Source organism: Aphelocoma coerulescens, chromosome 1A (genome assembly GCF_041296385.1).
Source record: "Aphelocoma coerulescens isolate FSJ_1873_10779 chromosome 1A, UR_Acoe_1.0, whole genome shotgun sequence".
Lineage (NCBI taxonomy): Eukaryota > Metazoa > Chordata > Aves > Passeriformes > Corvidae > Aphelocoma > Aphelocoma coerulescens.
This window is the reverse complement of record NC_091014.1, coordinates 46,485,453-46,511,909: the sequence shown is the minus strand read 5'-3', so window position 1 is coordinate 46,511,909 and position 26,457 is coordinate 46,485,453. Positions and strand designations below refer to the sequence as shown.

General features: G+C 38.4%; 1 protein-coding gene across 1 annotated transcript in view; it reads left to right on the top strand.

The window, feature by feature from the left end:
- Positions 1–26,457, top strand: part of FGD6 (FYVE, RhoGEF and PH domain containing 6) — a 73,978-nt gene that overhangs the window by 30,802 nt on the left and 16,719 nt on the right. Inside the window, exons 4-14 of the mRNA XM_069000324.1 lie at positions 1,494–1,561; positions 1,658–1,688; positions 10,116–10,267; positions 11,051–11,207; positions 11,860–11,947; positions 17,492–17,542; positions 20,586–20,644; positions 20,773–20,844; positions 21,344–21,412; positions 22,967–23,050; positions 24,194–24,273. Of these exons, the coding sequence (XP_068856425.1) occupies positions 1,494–1,561; positions 1,658–1,688; positions 10,116–10,267; positions 11,051–11,207; positions 11,860–11,947; positions 17,492–17,542; positions 20,586–20,644; positions 20,773–20,844; positions 21,344–21,412; positions 22,967–23,050; positions 24,194–24,273 (911 nt within the window). The remainder of the gene's footprint in view (positions 1–1,493; positions 1,562–1,657; positions 1,689–10,115; positions 10,268–11,050; positions 11,208–11,859; positions 11,948–17,491; positions 17,543–20,585; positions 20,645–20,772; positions 20,845–21,343; positions 21,413–22,966; positions 23,051–24,193; positions 24,274–26,457) is intronic.

The window sequence follows — 26,457 nt, the reverse complement described above, 5'->3', positions numbered from 1 at the left end:
AGTAGGGAGAGTGTCAGCTGTGCTTTCTAAATAGGCACAGAGGCCTGAGAAAAGGTGTTACAATCTTGCCTGAATGCGATGGACCCACACTAAATAGATCTAATTGTTCTTTGGAAATAAGTTTAATTTCATAAGTAAAATCCCAGATCTGTGTGCAGATGTCTGTCTATATAATATATAAAATAAATAATGGATTTTGCACATATATGGTGTTATACCAAATTATTTAATTTAGAAATGAATTTTAATTTGCTAATTAGGCACAGTGTCATTTGATTCCAATGAAAAAATTTAATTTAGATTTATTTTTTATTTTGAATACAACAATATCTTTAAAACCTACCTATGAGTATTATCTGTTCCATGGTTTAACTTCCAGCACTTGAGACTTATTTATCAGTTTGGAGAAGAACTAAATCTCCAGAGAAGTCTTGCAGCATTAGTGCTTCTGAAACAAAGTTTTGTGGATAAAACACAACTGATAATCTGATTTTCTAGATAACTGTTCAGTGCCCATATTATACTACGATACTCAATAGATCCTTCCCAGGACTTCCATCTCACTTGAGTTGTATATCCTGTGATGTTTTAGGGCTCCTCATCCTCTCTTTCTTTGCAGCCCATTAAAAAGAAAACCTGAATGTGCAATAGATGTGGTGACAGCTGGCAGCAGAGAACCATATGGCAAACCATGAGAGCTGTTTTGGAGAAAGGGATTCTGTCTGAGGGAAATAGTACATGGAAGTTACACTGTGTAGCAAGCACATTTGCATCCAGATGCCTGCCCCGCTTGCTTTATTATACCTGGTCCCTCTAGCTGATGTTGGGCCTTTGGTTTTTTGGAAGCCAGATGTGCACATGAAACCCAGCATCATCTCCACAGTGTTTCAGGTGGATGACAAGGCTCACATTTCTGCATCTTTGGAGTACAGTTGCTATGTATTCCAGCAGCTCCGTTAGTAGATTGTCAGAAACTGGTTTTTCTCTTCAGTGTGATCATTTTCCTTCTTTTTTTTTTCTTCTGTCATCTTGTTTTTCCGTAAAGAAAATACATATGTCTTTTAAGATGCTCCTGAAACACATTTGAGTTCACTGCAAATATTACTGCTGCTGTATTAATCAGAAAAAAATTCAAATAATATGGAAATATTACCTGCACTTTAGTACTTTTGCTAAACAATAATTGTTGTTTGCTAGGACTTAATTCATTATGGGCTTCAGTGCTTCCTGTAATAATTAAAAGAAAAGGCTGACAGTGTTGTAAAAACTGCTCTTAGGTATATTGTTGTTTCCAGATGGAAGCTAAATTGATTTTCTCACAGGTCCTGAAAAACTAGGAAGTGTCAAAGCCAAGAGATTTCAAAGCAGTATGAAGTGTTTTTCTTAGAAGTAACTATAAAATAATTACATTGAATTTAAGGAACTAATAGCTGGAAATTATCTTTATGACAGTTTTAGTAGGTGCATCGTGTAACATATAATTTTATTTGCAGAGTAAGGCAGCTGGAAAGAAAACAAAGGTTTACCATATTGCCAAGGAGATCATGAGCTCAGAGAAAGTGTAAGTATCAGTGCTAAACTTAATAACTACTCAATTTAATTATTTTAATTGGGCAATTAAAATGTAACTGTTTGCTTTTTCTTGCTTTTCTGATAGGTTTGTGGATGTGCTAAAGCTCTTACACATTGTAAGTACTCAAAAAAAAGCAGTTTCCTCTTCTATTTGTTTAATCTATTAAGGTTTTATGTTTAGGCTTTTTGGTAGTGACTGTGCCTTTTTTTCTGCTGTATCTACATATTCAAAATATAAAAATCTAATTAAGCTGAACTTCTAAGTTTCACATTTTACATAATGGATGAATATTTTGGTGGTTCCTTCTGGATCTCCTTAATAATTTATGCAGTTTCCAGTTTGAGTGCGGGTGTTGAATACTGAAAATTGAATATATATCAATTTATGTTAATCAGGATCCTATTTATAAGCCATCTTGTACTGGCTTATAAATATGTACATAGCAACAAAAATAAAGTTTTTGGTTAGAATAACTCCTTAAATGGTGGTGGGAGGCAGGAACAATTTACTTTTAGAAATGGTACATTAAAATGCACATTCTTGGAGTAATCCAATTAATAGCTAATAGCTCTAAAGGTGCATCCATCACCATGGCAGCATATTTTTTTGAGGCTGCAGTTCCTTGACAGCTGTTTGCTTTCTGATAACACCTGTGATTGTAGTACCTGCAGTGTGTTGTACACAACAAAGGTTAAGTATTTAATCTGTGTTTGTGCAGATCAGTCATCTGTAAAACATGCTGTGTTGAAGGCGATAATCGGAAATTAATGAGGAATTTTTCTTTTTCTAGCTCAATTTTGTGTGTTTTCTGTCAAGTCAGAAATGATATGTGTTTGTACCATTTCGTTAAGTGCAAGCACAGTGGTTTTTTTCCTTGGGCAGTAGAAGTGGTTATATTGCAAACAGATGCATTGGTCTATCTCAGTCTCTTGAGAAGGTTGTTCTGTGAAACTGGGAACAAAGGCTCTTATAGATGGTTATATACAGTCCTGTAATACAGAGATTTTTTTTCAGGGAACAAAAAACTTACCATATCATTTGCTGATTACTCTTCTGCTTTCCTCCTAGTGATTGATTTTCTGATTCTGTTCAAGCTTGGTTTTTAAGAGCTGGCTCAGTCAGTTGCAGCCAATATATAATTTGTATTCAACATGGTTCCTAATACAGAACTCAATTTTAAATATTGGTTAAAGAAAGAGAGTTGTCCTAGGCAAGGACAACTTTTAAGCTATATAATTTTAAATTACCATAATTTTCAGACATTTAACCTATTTTTTAAAGGTGTCTTTTCAGTGTACCAGTTTTTTAGGTAATGTGTGCAGTACTGGAAGAAAGGCTGTTGGTAAGGAGGATGCAGGCAAACAGAAGAGCAATGTGAAAAAGGGAAGAGTAGAAAGCTTAGGAAGTTTCTAGGATAAACTTAAAAGCTGTTCCCACAGTGTAAATGAGTGGTGGTGTAGGATGTGTTTTGCTTTTCCTTTATTGGATAACTTGGAACTCTATTCATGACAGTCTACTAGTTTCTAGCTGCCAAATAAAAACTATTAGAAATGTTTTTGTTGGCTAGCAATAACAATCAACATGTATTCAGCCTGTTCTAATAGGGAGGATTCTAGGCTAGGAGCTGAGGAAATACTTTGTCTTTAACTTGTCAGCTGCCCTGCAGCAGGAACCTTGGTGAGTGTCCTTATCAGAGAGGGCACTGGTTTTGAGCCTCTGTGTGTGCATTTTTCACTAAATAAAAACTGCCATAGCTGAGAAAGTTTGCAGACACCCAGTTTTTTATTGCCACAGAGGGGTATGCCTGAGGATTTGTGTGTTTGTCACACACATTATTAAATCAGTTGATTTAATAATATATTTCTTATGGATAATATTTTAATGTTGATAAAACTATCCTTTTGATTTCATCTGCACTGACCACTTTGGCTTACTACCATCAGTGTCAGGATTACTAATTGCCAGTCAAGAAACCTCTGAAAAATTTCTGAATTAGAACTTAGATTCTCCCCAAACTGGGTTCTTTTACCCATAGTAAAGATTTGGCTGTCTGCCTGCTCTGTTGCACCTTCTGAGCCATCTATTAGTGGTTTTCCACTTGAAATTTAGTGACTAATTCCATTAGCCATGATCTGAAATGAATAATACTCTCCTCACTATATTTTACCAATGTCAGCTAAATGCATCACATGGTGCCAAGGAACAGGACTGTTAATGTAAGAAAAAGCTTTTTTAATTTGCTTCTTCTTAGAGCCTTTGAAGTGGAATCTAAAGCAGTTGAGAAGGGAATGTGATTGCAAGCTGGTTACAAGTGCCACTGAATTTTTTTAGCATTTTTTTTCTTTTATGTTGACAAAGTCAAGTTAGGTGGAGCAACTCTTCCAAGGTACCAGGGTACCAGCCTATGTGGACCCTGCTGCACACTACAGGTACATCTGACTCCTGTTGAAGACAGGCTGCAAAATTATAAACACTTGGTGACACGTCTATAAATACTAAACAAGCCGGTCATAACAGAGATAAGGGACTCACCTGGCTTTGCACACAGCACACAGTCTCAAACAGACACAGCAAATGGGGTTGCTTGAGGCTGTAATCAAACATTAGATGTAATCTTGAATTCTCTGTATTTCTGTTACAATGTTAGTATTCTTTTAGGGGACAAGATTCCAGTAAAATGCTTTTAGAAACTCCTGGAAACAAAGGAGTTTAAATCAAACTAGCTGATGTATGCATGTTTGTAAGATGGTTCATGCAGTGACTCCTGAGAGTAAACAAGGGTTGAGAATATGGGGGAAGTACTATTTTTTCCCTAAGGACACTTGAAGAAAAAAGAAACAGTGAACTGGGTGTAAAACACAAGTGACATACCAGAAACAAATTCATCACTTCTCTCTGAGTTGCCCTGTGCCTAAAAAGCAACCAGTGTTCCTGGAAAAGGAGTAAGGCAGGATTGGTGCCCTTTGTACGTTGTTGTGGGATTCTTTGGAGATGGTTTGCTTCACATGAGTGAGAGGACCTCCTCAGCAGCACCCTGGTGCTGAGGGTAAGGTGCCTGGCTTATTTGTTGTCATTTTTTTGGTACATTTTTGTTCTGAATTTTGTTCTTTTGCCAAAACCCTCCACTCTTTTTGTTTTTCCACTCTTTTTGATTCTGTTTCCTCCCTGCCACTGCAGGTATAAGCAGCAAGGCTTCTGGTCCAGCAGAGAAACTTGGTTTTTTGAGGTTACTCCTTCCACTGCAAGGCTTAGTGTGTAACTTTTTGCTGTGTGAAAAGAAAAGCTTAGGCCTGTGGGCTTTTGTGTGAGCCTTTAAATCTGCACTTCTGACTTAGACCCCTCTTCTGTCCATATTTGGAGTCTGAGACCAAGTAAGTAGGAGCCTATCAGGAGGCACCTCTTAGCATTTCTGCAGCCACAAGATCAACCTCTTATTGGAGAAGGCAGATAAGAGGTCAAGCATTCATTTCTATTGTGCGTCCTTCCAGAGATACAAGACTGAAAAATTCTGGTTTAATGTTTCCATTTTTCAGAAGAAATTTGCAAAATTCTCTGTATAAAAACTATATATGGTTTCATGTATCTATAAAGACTGATGTGTACTGTAGCCAAGTATTATGAAAAATAATTAATAGTAGATTTGGAAAAAGAATGTAATGAAAAATAAAATAGCTATGGCCAGAGCAAAGTTCCGACCTCTGGTTCTGGCTTACAACTGATTTACTGTTTGACTGTGAAAAATTCTTTCAACCTCCAACTCCTTTTTCTCCCATCTGCAAAATTTAAATATTTGACCAGTCTGAGGTGAATATGTTGATAAATTTGTTGTCTTTGAAGTACTTTAGAACTGCTGAGACATTTGACAATGAGTTGCAACTGTTATCCTCTTACTAAGAAGACTAATAAAAATAGTTTTATTTTAGAAGGAAATATTGTTCTATTACCCAGCCTACTGCCTGAAATAACGTTCTGGGAATATGCCACGGTCAAATCATTGATTATTGTAAAAAAAAATAACTACATGATTTCGTTAAAGACTTAAAATTATTTTATTACCTGAGAAAAAAGGTGTGGAAGTGCCTGGCAGCTTTCCAAAAGTAATGGCATATGTTTGAAAAATGTCATGATCCACACTTAGTCATAGTCTTGATTAACTATAGTTGCTGTAGTTTAACTTAGCAGTTTATGGCTAATAGTCTGACTCTTGCTAGGAGTGCCTATTTATATTTTAAATAATCTCTTTGTGAAATCTTCTGTAGCTGTATTCCTAAGCAGTCATGTTTACAGTTTGTCACATCTAGCAGCCTGGCTGTCATGAAGCTTCCTCCCCTTCCCTACTCCTTCGCCATAGGATGTGTGTGTGTGTATTCCTTGAAAAGCATCCAAGTGCAAACATACTTTTTTTCCTTACATTAAACTGATTATTTGAGCTATCTGCAAGTGTATTTATCTGGGAGTTGTACCTCAGTGGAAGGGATTATGTCTTATTTTTGCTTTGCTGATGGTATGTTCTGGGAAAACAGATCCAAGATGAATGTTGGTTGAAGCTTTAGGAGTAGAATATGTGCCTGTGTTTAGATTATCTAGTACTTTCTCTTCCTGTTAAATTTCCAGGAAGTTAATTTCACCCATTTGAAATTACCTTCATTCAACTATTAGATACCTGAAGGTGCACTTGACCCATTCAGCAGCTGAGCCAGGTTTTAGTCTGCTCAGTACCTCTTTCGGTTTACAACTAAAATTGTCCTTTGCTCCTTAGACTGGCACAGGCAGATCACTGCTGGCTGGGAATCCTCTGATGGGAAGAGCTGAGGGATTGTGAGTCAGGGCCTTTGCAGAGGGGAAGTGCATGGGCTGATCACAGATGATTCAGAACAGGGTCAGAATTATTTCAGATATCACAGCCCTTTTACTTATTTAAGGAAGCTGCATTGAAGGAGTGGTGGGAGGAAACAAAAGCAGTGATGGTGGTAACCTCCTCAAATATTGTTTAAAATCTCCACAGCTATAGGGGGAGTGTATACTAACAGGATAAATAGAATTCCTACACATTTTCAAGTTGAAAGTGTTTTATCAGACAGTAATTCAGCAACAGTATGTACTCAGAAGCCTTTAATATGCCTAGACTAGATTTTTGTATGGACAAGTACCCAGTGGGAGGCTGTCTCAGCCTAGCATAAACTAAAACTGCTTCTGGTTTGGAAAGAATGTTTTTTCCAGGGATGGTGATGTGTGCTGTCCTCTTGAAGTAGCTGTGTGAAAACAGTTACCTTTACCTAATCCCTAAAGATGGTATCAGAAGATTTTTATTGGACCAGAATATAATATAAAACTAGAAACTGTAAACAAGAATTTCAGAAAATGTACAATAGCTTCCCCACTTCTGAAAGGGAAAAAAAAATATCCTGGTAAGAAGCTGGGGTGATTCAGTATAACTAGCATAATATTTTGGGTTTTGTCATGCAGCATATAAAATCTGTTTAGAGTTGCAAATATTTTTCAATTAAATAAGCAGACTACTTCCAAAGTGTGGCAAATTGGTTTTTGGGTTTGTTTTTTTGTTTTGAGGTTTTTTTTTAATCAGTAAGATTGGAGTATTTGAAAGACCCATTTTTAATTAGAAAATCTGTCTTTAAAATTCAGCTGTAATGGATTGCGGCAGTGCTTCAAACAGAATAATTTCTAGGACAGCCTAGGTGATTGCCTTTGAGCAGGCTGATGAAAGCAGTGCTCTTCAGCAGTTTTATATAGGACAATGTGCTAAATATGTTTGTAATATAAATCACGTCATGCAGGTATGTATAGATATCAGAGCAATGTATATACTATTTGCAAGAGCAATTCTGCTTTTATTAAGCAGTGAACTGGTTTAGGTTTAGGAGGAGCTAGGTCCTGGTGCTTTAAATTACTCCTTTTACTGCAGTTTATAATTTCTAAGTCATTCACCTACTTGCATTAAAATTTGTCATCTGAATACCTTCCACCCCTTGGGGTGAAATTTCAGGGTTTAGTTTGTAAACTAGCATATTTTACATCTAGTAATTAAACCAGACCTGGTCTATGTTTTGTCCTTTTGGATATGAAATTCCTTTTTCAGAAGGCTTGTTTACCTTCAAGTGTAAACTCTGTTAATTCCAATGTTGTTACATTTGTTTTTCTTTCCCCACCCCCGATCCCCAGGCATGTGCCCTCTGCATTCAACTCTTGAGTTTATCTCAAGATGAACTTGGCATGACAGTTACTTCACACCCACTGCCAGGTTAAAAATAAATCTTAATATGATTACAGTGACAAATGCATAGTCAGTAGTGAAGATAACTAAAAAAAAAAAGAAAAGAAAAAGCATTGAAGTTTGGCTCTAGTCGTTTTGCAGGCTTTTGAAATTTGAAAGGTTCACATTATCTTTTTTCCCTGTATTTCCTCTCTGCAGCATTTACTCAGTTGTGGAAGGGGACTCAGGAGGTGATGAAGTAAAGTTTTGGTTGGCTGTTTCCATGATAGAGCCTTTCATGGCATAATCTGTAAACTGTGATGAAGCTCATGGACTTTGGGTCAAGCCAGTTGAAAAACCAAATACAGAAAACGCCCTGCAGACTCTTTGAATGCTGTATCTAGAAGTTAAATAAATGCTCTTAACTACAGCTGACGTTCCTGTGTTATCTAGTGGTGCTTAAACCTGGCTCCCTGCTCTCCTTCTGTTGTTTGGTCAGGGGAAAGCCTGGGTTGTTGATTATGTACAGACAAAACTGCTTTGCTTTTCATCGTGCAAGTAGCCTTATGACATTCAAACAAAATTCTTGTCTCGTCCTATGGCAAAATACATACAGTGTATTGTGTGTGCATATGATTGGGGGCGGGGAAAGAATATTATCATAATATGATGATGCATTTTGCATGAAGCTCTCCAGAATGCCTCATTTGAGCTTTTGCCATTGTAATTCCATGTATCATTTCAGTGTTAAGCAATGCCCCAGGGTCAGAAAAACCCCTAAGATGCAGCTGGTAGTTAACCTATGTGTCACTAGTCTGCACAGAGGATGTAAACCAGAACATTTCCATATGAATAACGCCATCTGTTTTTTAACTCCCTTTCATTTAGTTCTCAGCCTTCCCCTGTTACAGCCAGTGCCCTGTATCTTCTTTCAGTTTCTTGTCAGAACTGCCCAGTCACAGCCTTCATGACCCAGAGGGTCACAAACTAAGAAAGCATGTCTGGAGCTCACGTTGCCCAGAGCTGACGTAATGAGGAGGGAGAGCAGGGGAAAGTCGAGGCTTCAGTTTGAGAGACCCTAAATAGTGCCAGATGCTGGACTGACGGGATAGTTAGTAAGAAGTGTAGTAGTAGACCTGGGGAGGGGGAAAAGGGGGGACTAAGGTTTTTTTTTTCCTCAACCTGAGGATCCTACAGGCTTCCAAAGGCAGGTGTAGACCCCATGCACATTTAAAATATAACTTACTTAGTACTTAGAACATTTTGTTGGTCACTTTTTCAGGATACCTATAGATTGTGCATGTGATATTAGGTTTCATTAATCATAAACTCCAGAAGAGCTACTTCGGATTAATTTTCTTTTTTGCCCAATTTAAGTGAGATACAGTAATATGTAACACTACCTAGTTTGTATTTTCTTTTTGTCAGTTAAGACAGTGTTGTTTTTCAAGTGAAATGCTAGATTGCTAAAGTTTTTGAAGGATTTGTTTGCTTTTGAATAGGGAAAATGCTTTGTATAATGGATCCTAAATTTCAATCTTGGCCATGCTGATTTGTGTGGGATCAAGATTTTTAATTTTAAATAGTTTAATGAGGACCAGTGAGCCTCAGCTCTGTCCTGTTGGGAGCTGGTTATAGCATAAAAATGCTGTAAGATCCTTCAAGAGTAAGTAGGGTTCTCCTCCTCACTCTAAATGTTTTGAAGGTACCAGTCAGTGTTGGTTTTGATCATTGCCAACATTTGAAATCTCATTATTCCTATGTTGTTACTTTGTTAGATGTTAATTTTCCTGTATATAGAAGAGCTGCTACATATAGCAAGTTTTTTTGACCCTGCTTTTTGTCAGAGAGGAACATCTTCCAAAATGGCATTTTTAGATGAGTTATGAACACTAGGATGATTTTTAAGTAAGATACTGTGATTGTGTTAGCTGATGTAACTGTTTTGCTTTTTGACTTACGTGTTTGCAAGAAGACACTCAAGGCTTCCAGCAACCTTGCAGATACAAGCCTTGTTTAGCCTGCCTTAGTTTCCTCATAAGCAATACCAACACATTTCTTAAGGGCATGTTGTAAAAATAATGAACAGCTTCTGTATTATGCATACAGGAGCAAGAAAGTAAAGCTCCAGTGTCAAACCAGAGGGATTAAGGCAGTCCCAGGGGAATAAATTGAAGCTGCAGAAAAACATAACCCAGATGGTACCCGCCCTGCCTTTGGTAATAGGGAGCAGTGCCTGGAATGTCTGCAGTGAGAACTCCGTTGTCCTCTCTGTGTTGGTGCTGTTCACTCATGGCAAGGGGGGTTTCTGTCCTCTTTGTACTCCGGCAGGATTTCCGGGATGCTGTGTCGCACGCCTCTAGGCAACTTGGAAAGCCAGTGATTGAGGACAGAATCCTGAATCAGATCCTCTACTACCTACCTCAGCTCTACGAACTCAATCGGGACCTCCTGAGGGAACTGGAAGAGCGATTATCTCACTGGTGACTATCAATAAAGGGATTTCACTCCTTTGATGTTGAAATTTATCTGGGGGGCTTGCTTATGTGACTCCATGTGATGGTTTGACTCTTGTTTGTGTTTCATGTACCTTCCTAAATGTCAGAGTTTACTTTGGAAGTACAGGAGATGGTTTTTCATTTAGATGTGCTTTTTTTGTCATTTAGATGTATCCCAGAAGGTCCAGAAGGCATGCCAATGCATTTTTGTGGCAATCACACTTTTTATTTGAAATTTTGTTTTTAATTGAAAGTTCTGGTCCCTGCATGAGCATGATAAGTGCACTGATTTCATTAGGGAAAAAGGAGGCTGTTCTGAAGACTGGTTTGCATTTTAGCAGTAGTTTAGATCTATTGATCAGGCACAATGACGATTGATAGCCACAATGCCCTTGAAGACCATTCTCAATTACCACTGGTGGGTGGAGCTGTACAGAACCTACTGACAAGGCACTGCAATGGGTAAAGACTTGCTCTTGAGTTCGAAGTTTGAAGATCAGTTTCCTCAGAAATCCAACTTGAACTAAAGTGTTCAAACAGTTCAAGACCATTTTTAAAAGGCTGTGTATTAAGTGGCTGTATTAGTGTGTTGACATGTGCCTAATGAGGTTTTTCAGAATAGCAACTGAGATGGGTGCCTATCTGCTGTAAGCTTTTTGTTCAGAACATAAACTAGCACATCTTACTCTGTAAAAGAGAGATGTTTTGCTGTAGGGTTAAGATGTATGCTATTTTTAGCTCTAATTGCATCTTTTTTGTTGTTTCTAGGCTTGAGCATCAAAGAATTGCTGATATATTTGTTAAAAAGGGTCCCTACCTAAAGATGTATTCAACTTACATCAAAGAATTTGATAAAAACGTTGCATTATTAGATGAACAGTGTAAGAAGAATGCAGGATTTGCTTCAGTAGTCAAAGACTTCGAGGTACTGTATTCTTTTGTAATATATATCCTGTTTTGTGACTTCTTAGCAGTTGTGATCCTCTACTTCAGAAACTGTCCTCAATTTGTGTTTTGGTGGTGGGTTTTTTGCTGCAGTCTTGGCTTGAGACAGGAAGACAACAAGAGGCCTTTTGAAGGACTTGATATTTCAGATTCACGTTATTTTGAATGCAAACTCAAGATAATTAGCATTTTTGAAGCATGGATCTTTTAATTCTGTGTTGTCTTTAGAGGTGTGGATTAATTAAAAATTTGTAATGAGCACTCCAGTCTTCTCTGCCTTTTTGCCTAATGGACACTGACAGCGATCACAAAGGAGCATGTTTGCCCTTGCTGTCCTGTTTCCTTTATTTCTGGGAAGTTCCACCTCTGTTCCTCCTATGTCAAAGCACCTGTTTAGAATCTACAGAGTATGAGTGCTTACCCATGTCATTAACGCGTGGGTAATTTTGCATGCTGTCTTCCACATGGAAATGCTTGCTCTGTAGTGTGGTGCTTTACACTGTGTGGCAGTAGCACTTTTCAAAGATAAAAAGCTTATCCAGTGTAATCAGTAGTTGTTTTTAGGCATGTTTTCTTTTGCTGGAACCTTTGACTGCTGTGGAATTGGTACTTATTTTGGGCGTTTCTTTCAGATGAGCCCCCGCTGTGCTAGTCTGGCCCTCAAGCACTATCTGCTCAAGCCAGTTCAGAGGATTCCCCAATACAGGCTCCTGTTGACAGGTACAGTCAAGCTTTTTTGCAAGCTTAAGAAGCCAGTCTTCACAGCCCCCGGACACCTGTTTCTTCAGACAGTTGTATCCATCTGTAAAGTGTATTTATCTGACTTCAGATATGTGAGGCTTTCTTAAAACATGTTACAATATGTGGATCTCTTTTTAAAACATGACATGGGTTTAGAAGCTTTCCTTGTTCGTATTGATTGTGGTAAGATAGACAAGCAAAGTCATAATATTTCCAGCACTGTGGTGTGTTCTGATGGTAGATTCAACAGTACACAGAAAACATGAAACCTGTAGTGGTTTTTGCTTGAATCTGTGATAATAGAAGCCTGTCATTTCATTAGAGGCTTGGAATGCTCCTGTTCTGCTTTGGGTTTTGCTTTTTTGGTTTCTTTGGGGGGATAAGGGTTTAACAAATGAAAAAGGCAGTATGGAAAATTGGAGCAAGGAGAAGAAAGATATCTGTGCAACTGTGAACTTCTCTAAGTAGCTCCTCCATTTCTCCCCCACCCAGGTGTTTTGTCTATAAAATCCATTCTCTTTTAAAGGCAAAACATGTGTTTTTAATGCACACCAGTAAGTGCTTAAACTTGCTACCAGGGCCAGTGGAGGAGCTGATTTGAAACTAGAAAATCTGGGCTCTCTACTTTGCTCTGGCACTGGCATGTTTGGGTGACCTTGAGCAAGTCATCTCCATGATGTAGTGGGGTTTTTTGTCTGTAAAGGGAGGGCAGTGACAGAGGCCTCCTTTGTGAAGTATTTTGAGATGTGTTTTGTTGTAAGAGGGGGATGGCTCCTGTAAGGATTTGGAAATACTTAAGGCATTGTTTTTGAGAGCCATTGCTTCTTGATGAGCAATTTAAAAATAGCCTCTGTTTATGTAGTAACTGCAAAATAAAATGCTCTGTGACCTTTTTTTTTTTGGCTCTGTAGCAGCTCATTGGCATTTCCCCAGCAAGTACTTAGACTAGTGATGCTGTGGCAGATACAGACTTAAGTGTTATAGAGCAGTTACCAAGTTTTACCAAGTTATTAACGTTGACTTTTTCATTTTAATCATCTCATTAAACTCAAGGTGTTGAAAAAAGGGGAAGAATTCTTATTAAATGGAATACTCTATAGGGGACAATATTAATGATACTTAGTTGATGAAATCAACCCATAAAACAGCATTTGAGGACTTGCTTTATTTTAAAAGGATACTGACTTAAGGCGTGATATAGCTTGTTACACACTTCAAAATCAGCAGAGCCTTGGATAAGTTCAAAGGTTTTAATTGAAATAGAGTTTAGCTGAAAAGAGGATCAGGATGTAGCAAACACCATTGTTAACATACACAGCATGTATGTCAGGGTTGAGAGATGTCAGGGTTGGATGGCTCTGAAACAAATCTCAGATGCTGAGGGGGAATTCCTTGTGATGATTAGCTGCCACTGTGGCTTGGACAGACTATTTTAGACCTGAAAAAAGCCTCATCCTGTGCTAATGGGGTTTATTGTGGGTGTCCCCAGTCTGCAGACCTTACTGTGGCTACCCAGCTTTAAATACACCTGCAAATGCTGTTGAAAGGAATGGGATTGCTGCTGGCAAATTCAGAAAAGTAATTTTCTCTTGTTCTGTGTGAACAATAAAAGAGATCAGGCCAAGAATTTAATTACGCTGGGGCTGGAGAGTGTTATTTTGGATCTGTTTCATTTTCAGCTTGTTCAGTCTATCATGCATGTATGCTGTCTTTGAGTTCTGACTCTTCCATGTCTCTGTGGATGACCTATCTGCTTAGTTACCCTCCAAGAGCTCTGTGTAAGATTGAGCAATGCCTCTATAAATTTGTGCTATATGAACATCTGGAGGACATGGAAAACACTCGTATCTGTTGTTGCAGTGGGTGAGATGTAGCCATGGAGCAGCTGCCCAGGCCGCAGACGGGGGGATCTGTGGGGAGGAGGGCAAGAGCAGCGGAATGAAAATAATCCAGGAAACGAAGCTGTCAGGCCTGAGTCAGCAGGGATTTCTTCCTATTTAGATGTTCTGTGTCAGTGGGACAGCTTTGTACTGGTAACCTGCTGCTACTCGGTCACATCACAAGATTGTTGCTGTGCTTTGAAGTGGAGTTACTTTTGTGCTAACAAAAGCAGGAGCAGGTGGACTCAAATCAGCCAAGGAGAGGCACAGCTCAGCAGTGTTTCTGTTTAATTATACAGCTTCTCCAGCCCAGTAAGTGGACTTCCACTTCTTCACATACTGGCCCTGAGGTCTATACAGTAAATATTAGATAGCTTATGGGGGAGGTTAATTAGAGGCCTCTGATTTCTGAGAGCAGTGAAGGAGAGGTGATTCTTTTCTCCCAGAAACCTCTGATTTGAGTAGATGGCTTGAAGACTGTGCAATATGAACAGGCTCTTGATTGTCATAGGATAAGCCTCTCTCCTCTTTTTCACAACATAAGGTTGGCAGAGAGTGTCTTTTATTATCCTTAACAGGGTTATAGTGAGGGGAGGCTGAGTGGGATGAAAAATAAGCCTTCTTGCACTCTGCAGCTTTGCAGGTTGAAAATAGAGTTGTCAGACTCAAGGCCAGTTACATGTTGTGGAGCAATTGCTTTGCGTTGAATTTAATTACATTAGACAACCTAAGACAAAAAGTAGTTAATGATGCAGAAGATAATTTTAAGCAGAAGAGTGATAGCCACTGCCCCCAGCAAGTGGGAAGAGAGAATGAGGGGCTGCTGTAAGGTAGAAGTAGGCATAAGGAAATTTTCATAACAAAAACAGTACTAGTGTGCTTTTATGTTGATTTTCGTTGTGTTTTGGGGTATCCAGTAGAATTTAGAATTTCTGAAGGTATGATTAAGGTATTTCTAGTCTGAACAACAAAAGCACATTTCAGAGGGGAATTTTTGGGGTTTTTTTTTGCAAAGACATTAGATGCCATTTCACCTTAATATCTAACTTCTGTATTTATTTCATCTAGGAATAGTTTTGCAAAATTTTTACTGCAGCATTTTTCATGTCTGTGAAATCAGCTTGTCTGTAGAGCTTGTGCCAGTACCTCCAGAAAGCTGTTGTAAGCACAGAATTACCAGTGTGTATTCACAGAAGAGACTAAAAATATCTGTTCTGATGCTTCTCTGAAGCTGAATTTTAGCTGTGAACTGAGGTCCACTCACTAGATAAAGAGCATACTAAGATGAAAATTACCTATTTATTGCTTTCAGGATTTTACAGTTCTAAGTTTTATTGGCTGCTCCAGTTTTATAAGATAAAGGCTGCCTTCTGTTCTAAATACAGAATTTTAAATGAATGCAGTTACGTTAAAATCTCGATTTTCCCTCTTCTTTTCACTGATTATATAATTTAAAATGCTAGAAAATACCCATCCAAAAATGTGTTTGAGTGGTGGTGTTTTGGAAAACATGTTATAAAGCAAGAATATGCCAAGAAATAATTAGTTCCCGTCTTGGGTCTCTGGTTTTATGTTTCCAGTGCAATTACTTTGCATGTTAAATCTGATGTCTTCATGTACCAGGGACAGTGTCTTAGAGTGCCAGCTGTACATTTGCAGATGAGGAAATTATTCCCACCTTACCTCTTGTTCCCAGCCTGTAGAGGTGAGTGTGTGGTTTGGGACCCTTATTTCTATATAAGCTGTAGGGACTCATTTTTTATACTGGGAGATTCCCACTGGAGTCTTTTGTGCTGGCCCCAATGAAGATCAAGTTGCAATTGTAAAGCTTTAATTTGTTGGCTTAGTCGTGGAGTCCAAAGAGTGCTCTGCCTCAGCAGCATGGCACAGCTCCAGCTTGAGAGACCACCCATCCTCAGGCAGGGCAGGAGAGGGGAACTGGTGCTGTATCCGAGACAGGTTCCTCCAGGTTAAACCAAGTTAAACCCAGTATGAACTCTCCCAGTTCTTTACAAAATATCTCCTGTTACTTTTTTTCCCCCCCTCATACAGGCCTCTCACCAGCATAACCCAAGGTGAAGCAAGATTTAACTTTTTTTTAAAATGGAATATACATCCACCTAAATGTTGCATTGGAATGTCTGGTAGCTACTACAGCACAAGATTTTGAGGGACATGAAGGATGTGATATTGATGGAGTACAGCAAGAGTAGTGTTGGTGCCATGTCAGGCTTGTCTTAAAAGATCACATGTTAACCAGGGCCTGCTAATGATCAGGCAGAACTCTGAGGAGAGCAGAAAGCTGTGACTGTTCCCATGGCCCAGCCAATCTCACTTCCCAGAACTCCCTCCCAGCCGGTTCCTCTTCCTGCACCCCAACCTGCTCTTCGTGCTTCTTCTTTGGATCCTCCCTTAGGTCTCTGCCAAACAATAAAATGTCAGTGCCAAATGTTTCTCTTCCTGTAGTTCTGTCTTCCTCAAAGCTTTCACTAACTGTGACAAGTTCTCTCACTCTTCATAGCAATTCTACTGCAGAAACATGTTTCATAATTCTCTTTTAATTTTGCGCATAAGGAAAAGATTACAATACACTGAATGGTCTCTGAGGGGCACGCATGAAGCAAGACATCTTATGAAGGCAGGAACAATTGGCTCCTGATCCTTTTTGAATGAAAGAATGAATTTGGGTAGGGCAAGCATATGGGAGTTGAATTATTTCACTCCTACACGAAACTTGTACAACTGAGAAGCTAAAATTGAGTGCTTGCTACGTTACATGTGATTAGTTTTCATTAGATCTGCCAGAATGTTAATACTACATTTAAAAGGTAATTATAAATCAGTATTTGTTGCTTTTATCAATCTAATGTATATCTCTTGGAATGTTTCTGTTTTGGTTTCATTTTAAGGAGTTCGAAGTCGAAGCTTATAGAGAATAGATGGTTGATGTTTTACTGAGGATATATATATATTAATCTTTGACAGGGTATGGCACTTTTTGATGAACGAGGCTCTCAACCAGGGAATGGAAACTCGAGGGGGATGTTTTCTTGTATAGTCACACATTTGGAGTTAATTTTAGTGAAGTAAAATAGATTTTAAAACTTCTAAGGCTTTTAATGGATCGAGGGTGCCATCTTGTGGTTGTACTACATGTATGATTGAAAACAGAAAATGCCTATTTGGACATTGAAGGAAGTATGCTATTTTTATTACTGAAAAATATTAATCGTAATCAGGTCTTCTGTAACGGACTGCTTGTTTTATTAGCTCACACAGACTAGTTTAGGTGCTCAGACAAATATCTATAATCTTCAAAAGTTTTTGCATCAGCTTAAATGTAAATGACTGCAAGTATGTACTAATTTTTCACGTGCTTGTTTTTTTCTGGAATAATATATACAATATATCATTTTTCACTGGAGAAGACCAGTAACCTATCTCTTTGCTGATATACTTTCATTATGGAAATGCTAGTTTTCACTTTGTTATTACTTCAACAGATTTAAAAGATGAAGTAGTAGATCTTGGTAGATTAAGTAGTACATCTGAACAGCAGATTTCCAGGAAAAAGGTGGGGTTTACTACTTGCTGGTGTTGTTTATTTATTTAACAAAACTATATTATTTTTTTCTTCATACAGATTATTTAAAGAATCTTTTAGAAGACTCTGCAGACTATAGGGATACTCAAGGTAAATGTCTCTTTAAAGAAATAACAGCTTATGTACCAATGTTTCCAGATTTTAAATGCATGCAAAATGCCAAGTCAATAATAGAAATGTTTTCTATTTAGTTCTAAGTTTCTCAGCAGAGATATTAAAAGATTTCAAGCTTGTGTTTCAAAAAGATTTGGAGCTGGCAGTCATATCAGCTCACCCTTGAGTTGAAACCAAGAGATAAGAGTGAAATTCCACAGGCAGTTTGAACAGATATTTTGGGCACTGCCATTGAAAGGGACAGTCCCTTCCATCTGTAGACCTTTTGTGATAGGCAGCCTGCTCTCTCCAGCTACGAGCCTTTCTGGCCTCCTCCTCTCTCTTTGTGCCAGGACAAGCATCCATATGGCAGAAGTGAACAAGATCAAGGAGCTGCCATGGGTAATGTTTAACCTGAGGAGTTCTCCAGTATGACTTGTCAGAAGCAACACAAACACAAGTGACTTACACAAGGTTGCCTGCATGTGGGGAGAAAGGAGATCAGAGGAAGTGAAAAGGAATAAGTGAAAAGGAATAGTTGGTGATGAAGAGGACAGGACCCCCCATTTCATAGTAGTGCAGGATTTAGGTGGTTTAACTCAAGCGTATCAATGCAATGCACATTCAGGCCGTTTCCTTTTTCAGAGTGTGCCTCAGCAGTACAAAAAAAGCTCCCAGTCGATGTTTCCATTTCATTTGCATGAGATCCTGTCGCATTTGTGCAAGCCCATTACCTTTAGAAGGGTTGTGCAGATGTAGTTGATTGAACTTCAGTAAATGAGTGCCTTCTATGTACTGAGCCAAGTTTGCTTTGTCTGCTGGTACAATACCATGAAATACATGAGTAAATTTATTTCTTAGGACATTCAAACGTGTTTGAGTATGTTGAAGGTACAAGCCAAAAATATTTTAACTGATGGCTCTTCCAAGAGATAGAGAAGTTCATCTTGCACTTCTTATGGCTGTGAACAAAATAATACTTGGACTGCATATTAAATAGTTGACCACTTGAAAAGAGAGCAACCTAAATATATACTTCACTCTTTTTTTGTGGTTTCTCTAGCTTCTCTGTTTTTTGTAGTTATATCTTTCAGTGTCTTTCTTTCCCTTCTTTTATCAAAGGTAGAAGCTGAAGCTAACTTACAACAACTAAGTGTTAATTTGATATTTGACATATTTGATAGTGCATCTTAGAACCTGGGTAAGAAAAGAAGATCTAATCTTTACTCACCAAGATCTTTCTTGTAGTAATTAAGCTTAACTTAGTTCTGACTTTGCTTAGTTGTTTAATTCCACTGCGGGGGCTGGGAGTGAGGGGAAGGAGTGGAGAGGGAGACTAGGTTTGGTTGTGATTAGTACTCTTGGAAAAAAACCCAAATAGCACAATTCTTCTTGCTGACCTTCATTTGAATACATTACTTCAGCTAAGTGGTATAAGTGGAATGCTCTTCCCTGCCAAAAAGCACTTTGTTTATGGACTTTGACCCTATAGATTATTTTATGTTGTTGTTTAGATTCATTTAGTCTTGGCTGTATAAGTAGTCCTGAGATCCTGGAACTTTCCCTTCAATAGCCAGCAAGTTTTATCATTTTCTCTAAAATTCTTCGATCTTGCTTGAAGTCAATGAATAAAATGTTAAGGTTTTAACAGTAACTGAGAGATGAAGGAAAGTATAACAGAGAATTAGGTAGTCATTCCTATCTTTGTGAATTTAGCTGAATTTCACTTCATCTTCTTCCACGTGCGTGGGAGCTGGGGAGTGTTTTGCCTGAAGCAGCTCCAACATTTTCTATAAGAGACCACCAGCTATTTTTCAGCAGGCTCGCTTGATACTGTGACATCTATATCTAAACTTAAATTTCAATCAAATGCTTGATATGTGCTATGTATTTTAGGTGTTTCACTCTGTGCTTGCATCACCTTGGTTTGTGACAATCTTGCACAAAAATTCACCTTTGATTGGCTTAGGAGGAGCTTTTTGTTCACGTCTGTTTAGTTTCTCATATAGCTTCATGACCTTCTGAATCTTTCAGTTCAGAAAGCTGTATCTTTTAATATACTTCCTTTCTGAATATGACTCAACAATAAAGGAAGTATATGCATTCTGCATTACTAACACTCTAATGATTATCTAGGAAAAAAACCCGAGGCTTTGGTTTTACCTGGTTTGGTAGGTTTCTCTGTGGACTTTTAACCAAATGTACTCTTTTTTTTAAGTGATTGACTGTAATTCAATTACTCAGAAGGTGCTAAATGCTTTAGAGACTACATTTTATCAGAACAGTTGTCACAGCTTTCAGTTAAGTAAGTGTCTTTTTTCTACTTAAGTAAATTGCAGGTTTTTGCATAAGATCCTTGTATGGCATGGATCTTTGGACTGGACTCTCACTGTGTTCACATAATCATTTTATATAACTGCTTTTTGCACTCACACCTTAGCATATATTACAGTTGAGTTGCTGGTTATTAAATATCAGTACTTAATAAAATTGCTTATATCTGGTAACTTTTCTTTCAGAGATTTATTTTTCTTCTGGTATTACAAGTTTGAAATTTAGAAATTTGAACTTTACTGTTATCTTGCGGTACAGCAAAACTAAAGGCAGAAGAAAGAAATGGCAGAGATTTATATAATTTTTCTAGGTAGTCTTCCATGACTGGCAGTGATGGCAGTTGGGGAAAATGGTAAAAACTTAGTCCATACACAGTCTCTGTTAAAATGTTGTTAACTTTTCTGCTGTTGAGTAAGTACTTTGTTGTGTGAGAAACTGGAATTCAGTTTTGCCTGTGGACTGTTTTGAGTAGTTGTAAGAAATAATTGACACTGTTGGTTGAAGCAATGACTTGTTAGGGCATACTTACTAAAAACCATGATCCAAAGACTCTGGGATTTATGGGAAGTGCTCCTGTAGGCAGTGACTGTACAATAAGGTCCTTCAATCTTGGAATGATGTGGAAATGCAGTATGGTATCTGTGCTTTGCATTATACCAATGCTAACTGGTCTGTATAACCAAAACATCATTCCTTCATCTTTCAGATGCTTTAGCTGTTGTCATAGAAGTTGCAAACCATGCCAATGACATCATGAAGCAAGGAGTAAGTATTTTGCCTTATGAAGCTGCTTGATTAAAGCTTTCTCTCTCTCTCTGTCTCTCTCTTTCTTTTCCTTAAAAAAGTCATGAATGCAAGGGCAAGTACTTACCTTCTGCTTTTTTCCTCCATAGGATAACTTTCAGAAACTCATGCAGATCCAGTACAGTTTAAATGGGCACCATGAGATCGTACAGCCAGGAAGGGTAGGTGCTGCACATGGCCTTCAGCACACTGCAGTGAAAGTGCAGTGAAAGCGATGATGATATGCAAGCAAACACTAATGCTGGAATATACCAAGAAGAAAATTGGTCCATTGCTTCATTATTAGGCTCTAATTGTCAGATAAATACTGCCTCTCAATATGTATGGAGGTTTTTTTTAGATGTTTATCTGATGGAAACTTAGAATTTTTAGAATATGATTCCTTGCTAGATCTTGCAGGCATGTTTTTGTCCTCAAGCTTAACCTTGTATTTGTCATGGTTTCAAGTGCAGCCTGGAAAACTGTAATGCAGTCATCCATACTCACTCTTAGAGAAACCTAAGGATAAACAGCTTTTCTCAGAGAGGGATCCTTGAATCCCAAAACTTGTATAGCACTTCTAGTGTAGTAATAATAATCATAATCATGATAATAGTTATGAAAAAGTCAGCTCATTTGCATGGCTTGTGCCCTAAAGCATTTCTTGCTTTAATTTACTAGGTCTTTTTGAAAGAGGGAACACTTATGAAGCTGTCACGGAAGGTCATGCAGCCACGAATGTTTTTTCTGGTGAGATACTGTGTATGTTGCTATATGCCTTACACTAGTGTAATTTTAAGTTAAAACATCACACTGCAAACATAACTAATAACTGCAGATAGTAGAAAAAATTACTAATTGTTGCTGTTCTATTCAGTCAGTTCTAATTTAGAGATATTACCTGTGTCATATGCACTAATTTTAATGGAAAACCATTTCTCACTAAAATGTATTATTTTGAACAACATTTAAAATCTGAGAGTTTTCATGAGAAGACATCTGTGGTACTGTGGAAAGTAACACAGTTACTCCATCCCTCTTAGCTGTACCAGATCTTAAAACCTAGAACTCGCGTTACTGCTACTGCACCCTTCCCTCCCTCCTTTCCTTCCTCCAATCTCCCTCCTCCTTTCTCCTTCCCCTTGCAGGAGCCCACTTGCATCCCGAGCAGAGCACTGGGTGGAAGTTAAATACTGGGTTCTCTTCCTGTCTCTGCTACTGCTTTGTTTTGAAACTTCTGTGCATCTCTGAAGTTTCTGTCTCCACTTGAACCTTTTGTTTATCTCTTCTATTTAGACAGTAAAGCAGCTGTTATCCTGTAATTTATGGCATTATTGGTTCACAGTCCTGGCTGAATTCTGTCTTGTCGTCTTGTAGTTCTTCTTATGAAGAAATACTTCCCTAGGCAGTCCTGGAGCATGTATTATATCAGTTATGGAAATACTCTCAAAAGTCTGGTGCTATCTCAAGCTTCACAAACCAGATATTACTAATTTCAGTGTCTCTATCTTGCATTTTCTTTGTTTTGCTTTATGGGGCAAGGGGTTTCTTTGGTTTGGGGTTTTTTTTAGATTTAAATGGTACAGGCTAGCATTTATACTGTTAGACACAGTGATTTTCGATTTATCATGCAGTGGATATTTAGTAAGGCTCCTGAAGCATTTGATTATTTTGCAAAGAATTGCATAGCAAAAACTTACGAGACACTTCAGGTTTTGGTATTTGTTTATGTGCAGTATATGAAGTTTGGATCCATGTGTTGAACAGCACAGAAAATAACAAAGTCTTAGTAACTGTTCAGTAAGTGCACTGAACAAATCTGAGTCTGGTAGACTAGGAAATAAACAGTAGATGCACTTTAAACTGGTAAAATTCACAAGGTAAGGTTAAGTCTGTCCTTAAAAATTGCTAATCCATTCTGCTATCTCCTAGTTTCTGGATTGCTCTGATTTGTTTGAATTTTTAATTCTAATATTCTTTTAAAGTAGTTTGCTATATTATGTACCTGTGTACACGAGAAACATTTTTGTCCCTTTTGACAGTCTGTTCTTTGATATCCATGCACTGTTTACTTGTGCCAAATGTATATTTACACAAGGAGGCTATAAATAGATACCTGTTGTTATCTGCCTATTGTTATACATGAAAATGTTTCTTGGATTCTAAGTGGAGTAGTAGGAAGAAGAGGATGCCCTTCTGGACAGTTATCTCAGTGCTGTAGGAGTTCTGTACTTCCAGTAAAATGCATCTGAAATTATCTGTCTTTTAACAACTTTAGTCATTAAAAAGCATCCTGTATTACAGTTCAATGATGCCCTGTTGTATACTACTCCAGTTCAGTCAGGAATGTATAAACTCAACAACATGCTGTCGTTGGCTGGAATGAAGGTGAGTCACTATTTAAAGTGAGCCTTTCTCCCAAATCTACCTAAATTCAGGCCTTCAAATTTTGAAAACGCAACATGTTTACTGTTGGCAAGATATATTAAATATGCTTATGTTCCAGAGCAATCCTACAGGCTTAATGTTCTTTGCATAATGTGGCCTGTGGGATTGCTGTCTAGGTTTCCCTAAACAATTTTTTGCCACAGGATCATCTTGGCTGCATTTCACCCAGTGTTATCCTACTCTGGAACAGTCTACCTGCTTATTTTTTGTATTGTATTTTGTTGAGACTGCCTCACTTCTGCCTTTTCACTGCTTTTTATTGCTCACACCCAGAGATTAGGCATCTTTGCCTGGTAAGATCCTGGTGGATCAGTTCTCTGTGGTTTACAGAGATTTGCTAACTGTGAGGGAAGATACAGGTTTTCTTCCTGAGCCCTTGTGAAGAGCAGCAAAGTTAAGCCCTGAGCCCTGCTGGGTAATGATACGGGACATACACGCCATATAATGACCCAGTCACTGACATGACAGTTAATGGGAACAGCAAATCCTTGCCTTGGGAATCATTGTCTCCAGTCCTGTCAGAAAAAATCACCAAGTCCAGTTGCAGTGCAGATCTGGCACTCGGGTCCGAAGTTTTGCAGGCAGAGCTACAAAATCTCTTTTGCCAGCAGATGTCTTGCAGTGGCTCAGACCCACCCTTGACTTTTAAGCCCCCTTAGGGTTGAAATTTGGTAGCTTGAAGGATCAACAGGGTAGTGCAGCCCTTGCCCACTCTGGGGTACACCAGTGGGCTACATCTCATCCTGCAGCAGCAGCAGTGCCTTTTCTTGCCCAGTGCAGGAGGTGCTCACAAGGCAACATGCCTGGGCATGTATGGAAGGTGTCTGACAGCTCTTGAGCTTTGTTCCCCCTGTACATCTCCAGTGTTTGTATGAGAACCAGTGAAATAAAAGGATGAGCTGCATGTAATCTTAGTGTAGCTGGGCCCTCTGGACTGATACATGATTTCCTATTTCTGAGTATTTTCTCTCCAGTGTACCCTCTCTGCAATAAAAATGTAAGAGATTTTACAGGAAATAAAATCAAAGCAACAACAAAAGTACCATTTCAGTTTGAATGTGAAGTTTTCTCTCTCGGCTGAAGGTTAAGAAGCCAACCCAGGAAGCATATCAGAATGAACTGAACATTGAAAGTGTAGAGAGATCCTTCATTCTTTCAGCGAGGTAAGTCTTTCAAATGAGCAATGATTTTAAAACTGTGTGATTTCAAACAGACCACACAAGCTTTTTAGAGCTTGTTTTGCACTTAGTGTAATGAAAAGTTACCCTTGGCTAGAGTGGTTACAGAATAGAGGGGATCAGTAAATCAGAGTGAATAAAACCTTTGTTTGGTTCCTCTTTTTCACCTTAGCTACACCTTCAGAAACTTCAAGCAAATTGAAATACTACCCTTGCACTGCCTTTCCTTGAGAGGGTTTCAATTCCCTTTAGGCTTTGCTTTCCAGTACTTTTTTGGTCTTCTAAAATTACTGATGTGTTCTATGTTACCAAATTCTCTATGTAACAGCAAAAGGATATGTGGTCACTAAGCCCAGGCAGATCTGGTCACCTTCACTGAGATGCCTTTAGGCCTGGTTTTGTGGGTTGTTGTTTTTATGGTGCTTGAGTTGAAGTTTTATATGTTCTGACACTTGTGGCAGTGCTGATACCAATGAAGAAAGACATGTTTTCTCTTTTATTTAGCAGAGCTGAGCAAGAGCAGACTGCTGCTTTTTGTGTGACCTTGTAAATACTGACATGAGATAGCACAAAGATAGCAGTATCTGTAGCTGAGGGGTAGACCAAGGTTAACATTGTCAAAGAAGCCAAAGGAAGTAGCCCAATTGTCAGAGCAGTAGTTATTTATAACAACACACTTGAAATGAGTAATTCTGTATTTCTTCACCAGATTTAAATGTTTGTTATAGTTCTTCTGCTCACTAGGGAAGAAAAATGCATTCACAGTTTAGGGGATGATTGTGCTCCAGTGTAATATGAACAGGTCTGTGCTGCTTAGGTGCCTTGGTGACGACTGGATGTCACACAGACACATGAAGGCATTCAAGGGATGGCAGTAGGCCATGTGGATTTATCTCTGCTTGATTTGAAACAGTATTTCACTTTTATTCCCCTTGTTTTAAAAAATTGAAAAAAAATAATTGGAACTTCTGAAAATGTTATCATCTTAACATACAAGCTACCCATTTTCCACAAAACAGGACAGACTAGTCTTTTTGATGAACTGATTAAGTCGTAGATTAAAAGCAACTCCTGGGGAAGATGTGCTGGTCTGTAGGGGAAAACCCCTATATATAATTTTCTCATCGAATTTGGCATAGTTTGTAACATGCTTTTGTCTTAACCTTGAAATTGCTGGAATTAACCTCATATTACCAACTAAGGCTGCTACGGTTGGTTTTTGTTTAGTGTTGTTGATGTTGCATCTTTGGGGAGCATTCAGCTCTGTTATTTTTATACTTGCTGGAAGCCATGTGTGTGCAAGAGCCCTAAGTTACACAACAGTGACAAACAGAGGTTGCATTTACATGACACCAAGGAGGTGCTGGAGGCCCCAGATGTAAATGACAGTTTTCAGATTGTTTTCTGTCTGTCACCAGAACTGGGCCTGTTGTGGGGTAGGAGGGAAGCAATTGAAAAACACTACCAGCAACAGGTGCTTGCTTACATTTTTCCCAGTTAACTATGTTGTTCCTATTGATAAATATTCTAAATGAGAATTTGTATCTTGTCAACCCAGGCTACATCTTCCTTTGAATGATGCCTCATTCTAACAGCTTATTGGGTCCTATATGGTTAAAAAAAAAAAAATCTTAATTTCAAAACTGTTCAAGTTAGTTTTAAAGACACTGGAGACAAATTTCATTTCTGTGGGTTTTTTTCAAATAATAAGCACTATGTGGAGTGTACACCAAAGAAGAGATTCTGAAATGATCCTGGGAGCAGAGACAGGGAAGTGAAAAATTGTTAGTAATAAAAAGTAGGCCAGTTAATAACAGAAATATGGATTAATGCCTAGACAAGATTCTTTGTCACTTCAGGTTCACTTTTACTGACTGCATTAGTATTCTGCTTTATCTAGTCTGGGTTGAGCTTTCAGTTTTGCTGGGATATCTGTAGGAATGTGAATTGTTTTTCATAGTACAATGCAGAATTGTACTAGAAATCTCTTAATCAGAAAAACAAGTTTGTGCATCTACAAGATACAGCACTGTACAGGAGGAAAGCTTTGGTCCTGGAAACAACCATCATGCCAGCCTGACGTGGTCTGGCCCCTCAGTAAGGCTGGTGAAGAGCTACCCTGGGCAGATAGATACAGCTGCATCTCTTCCTGTCCTAGCTAAGAATAGT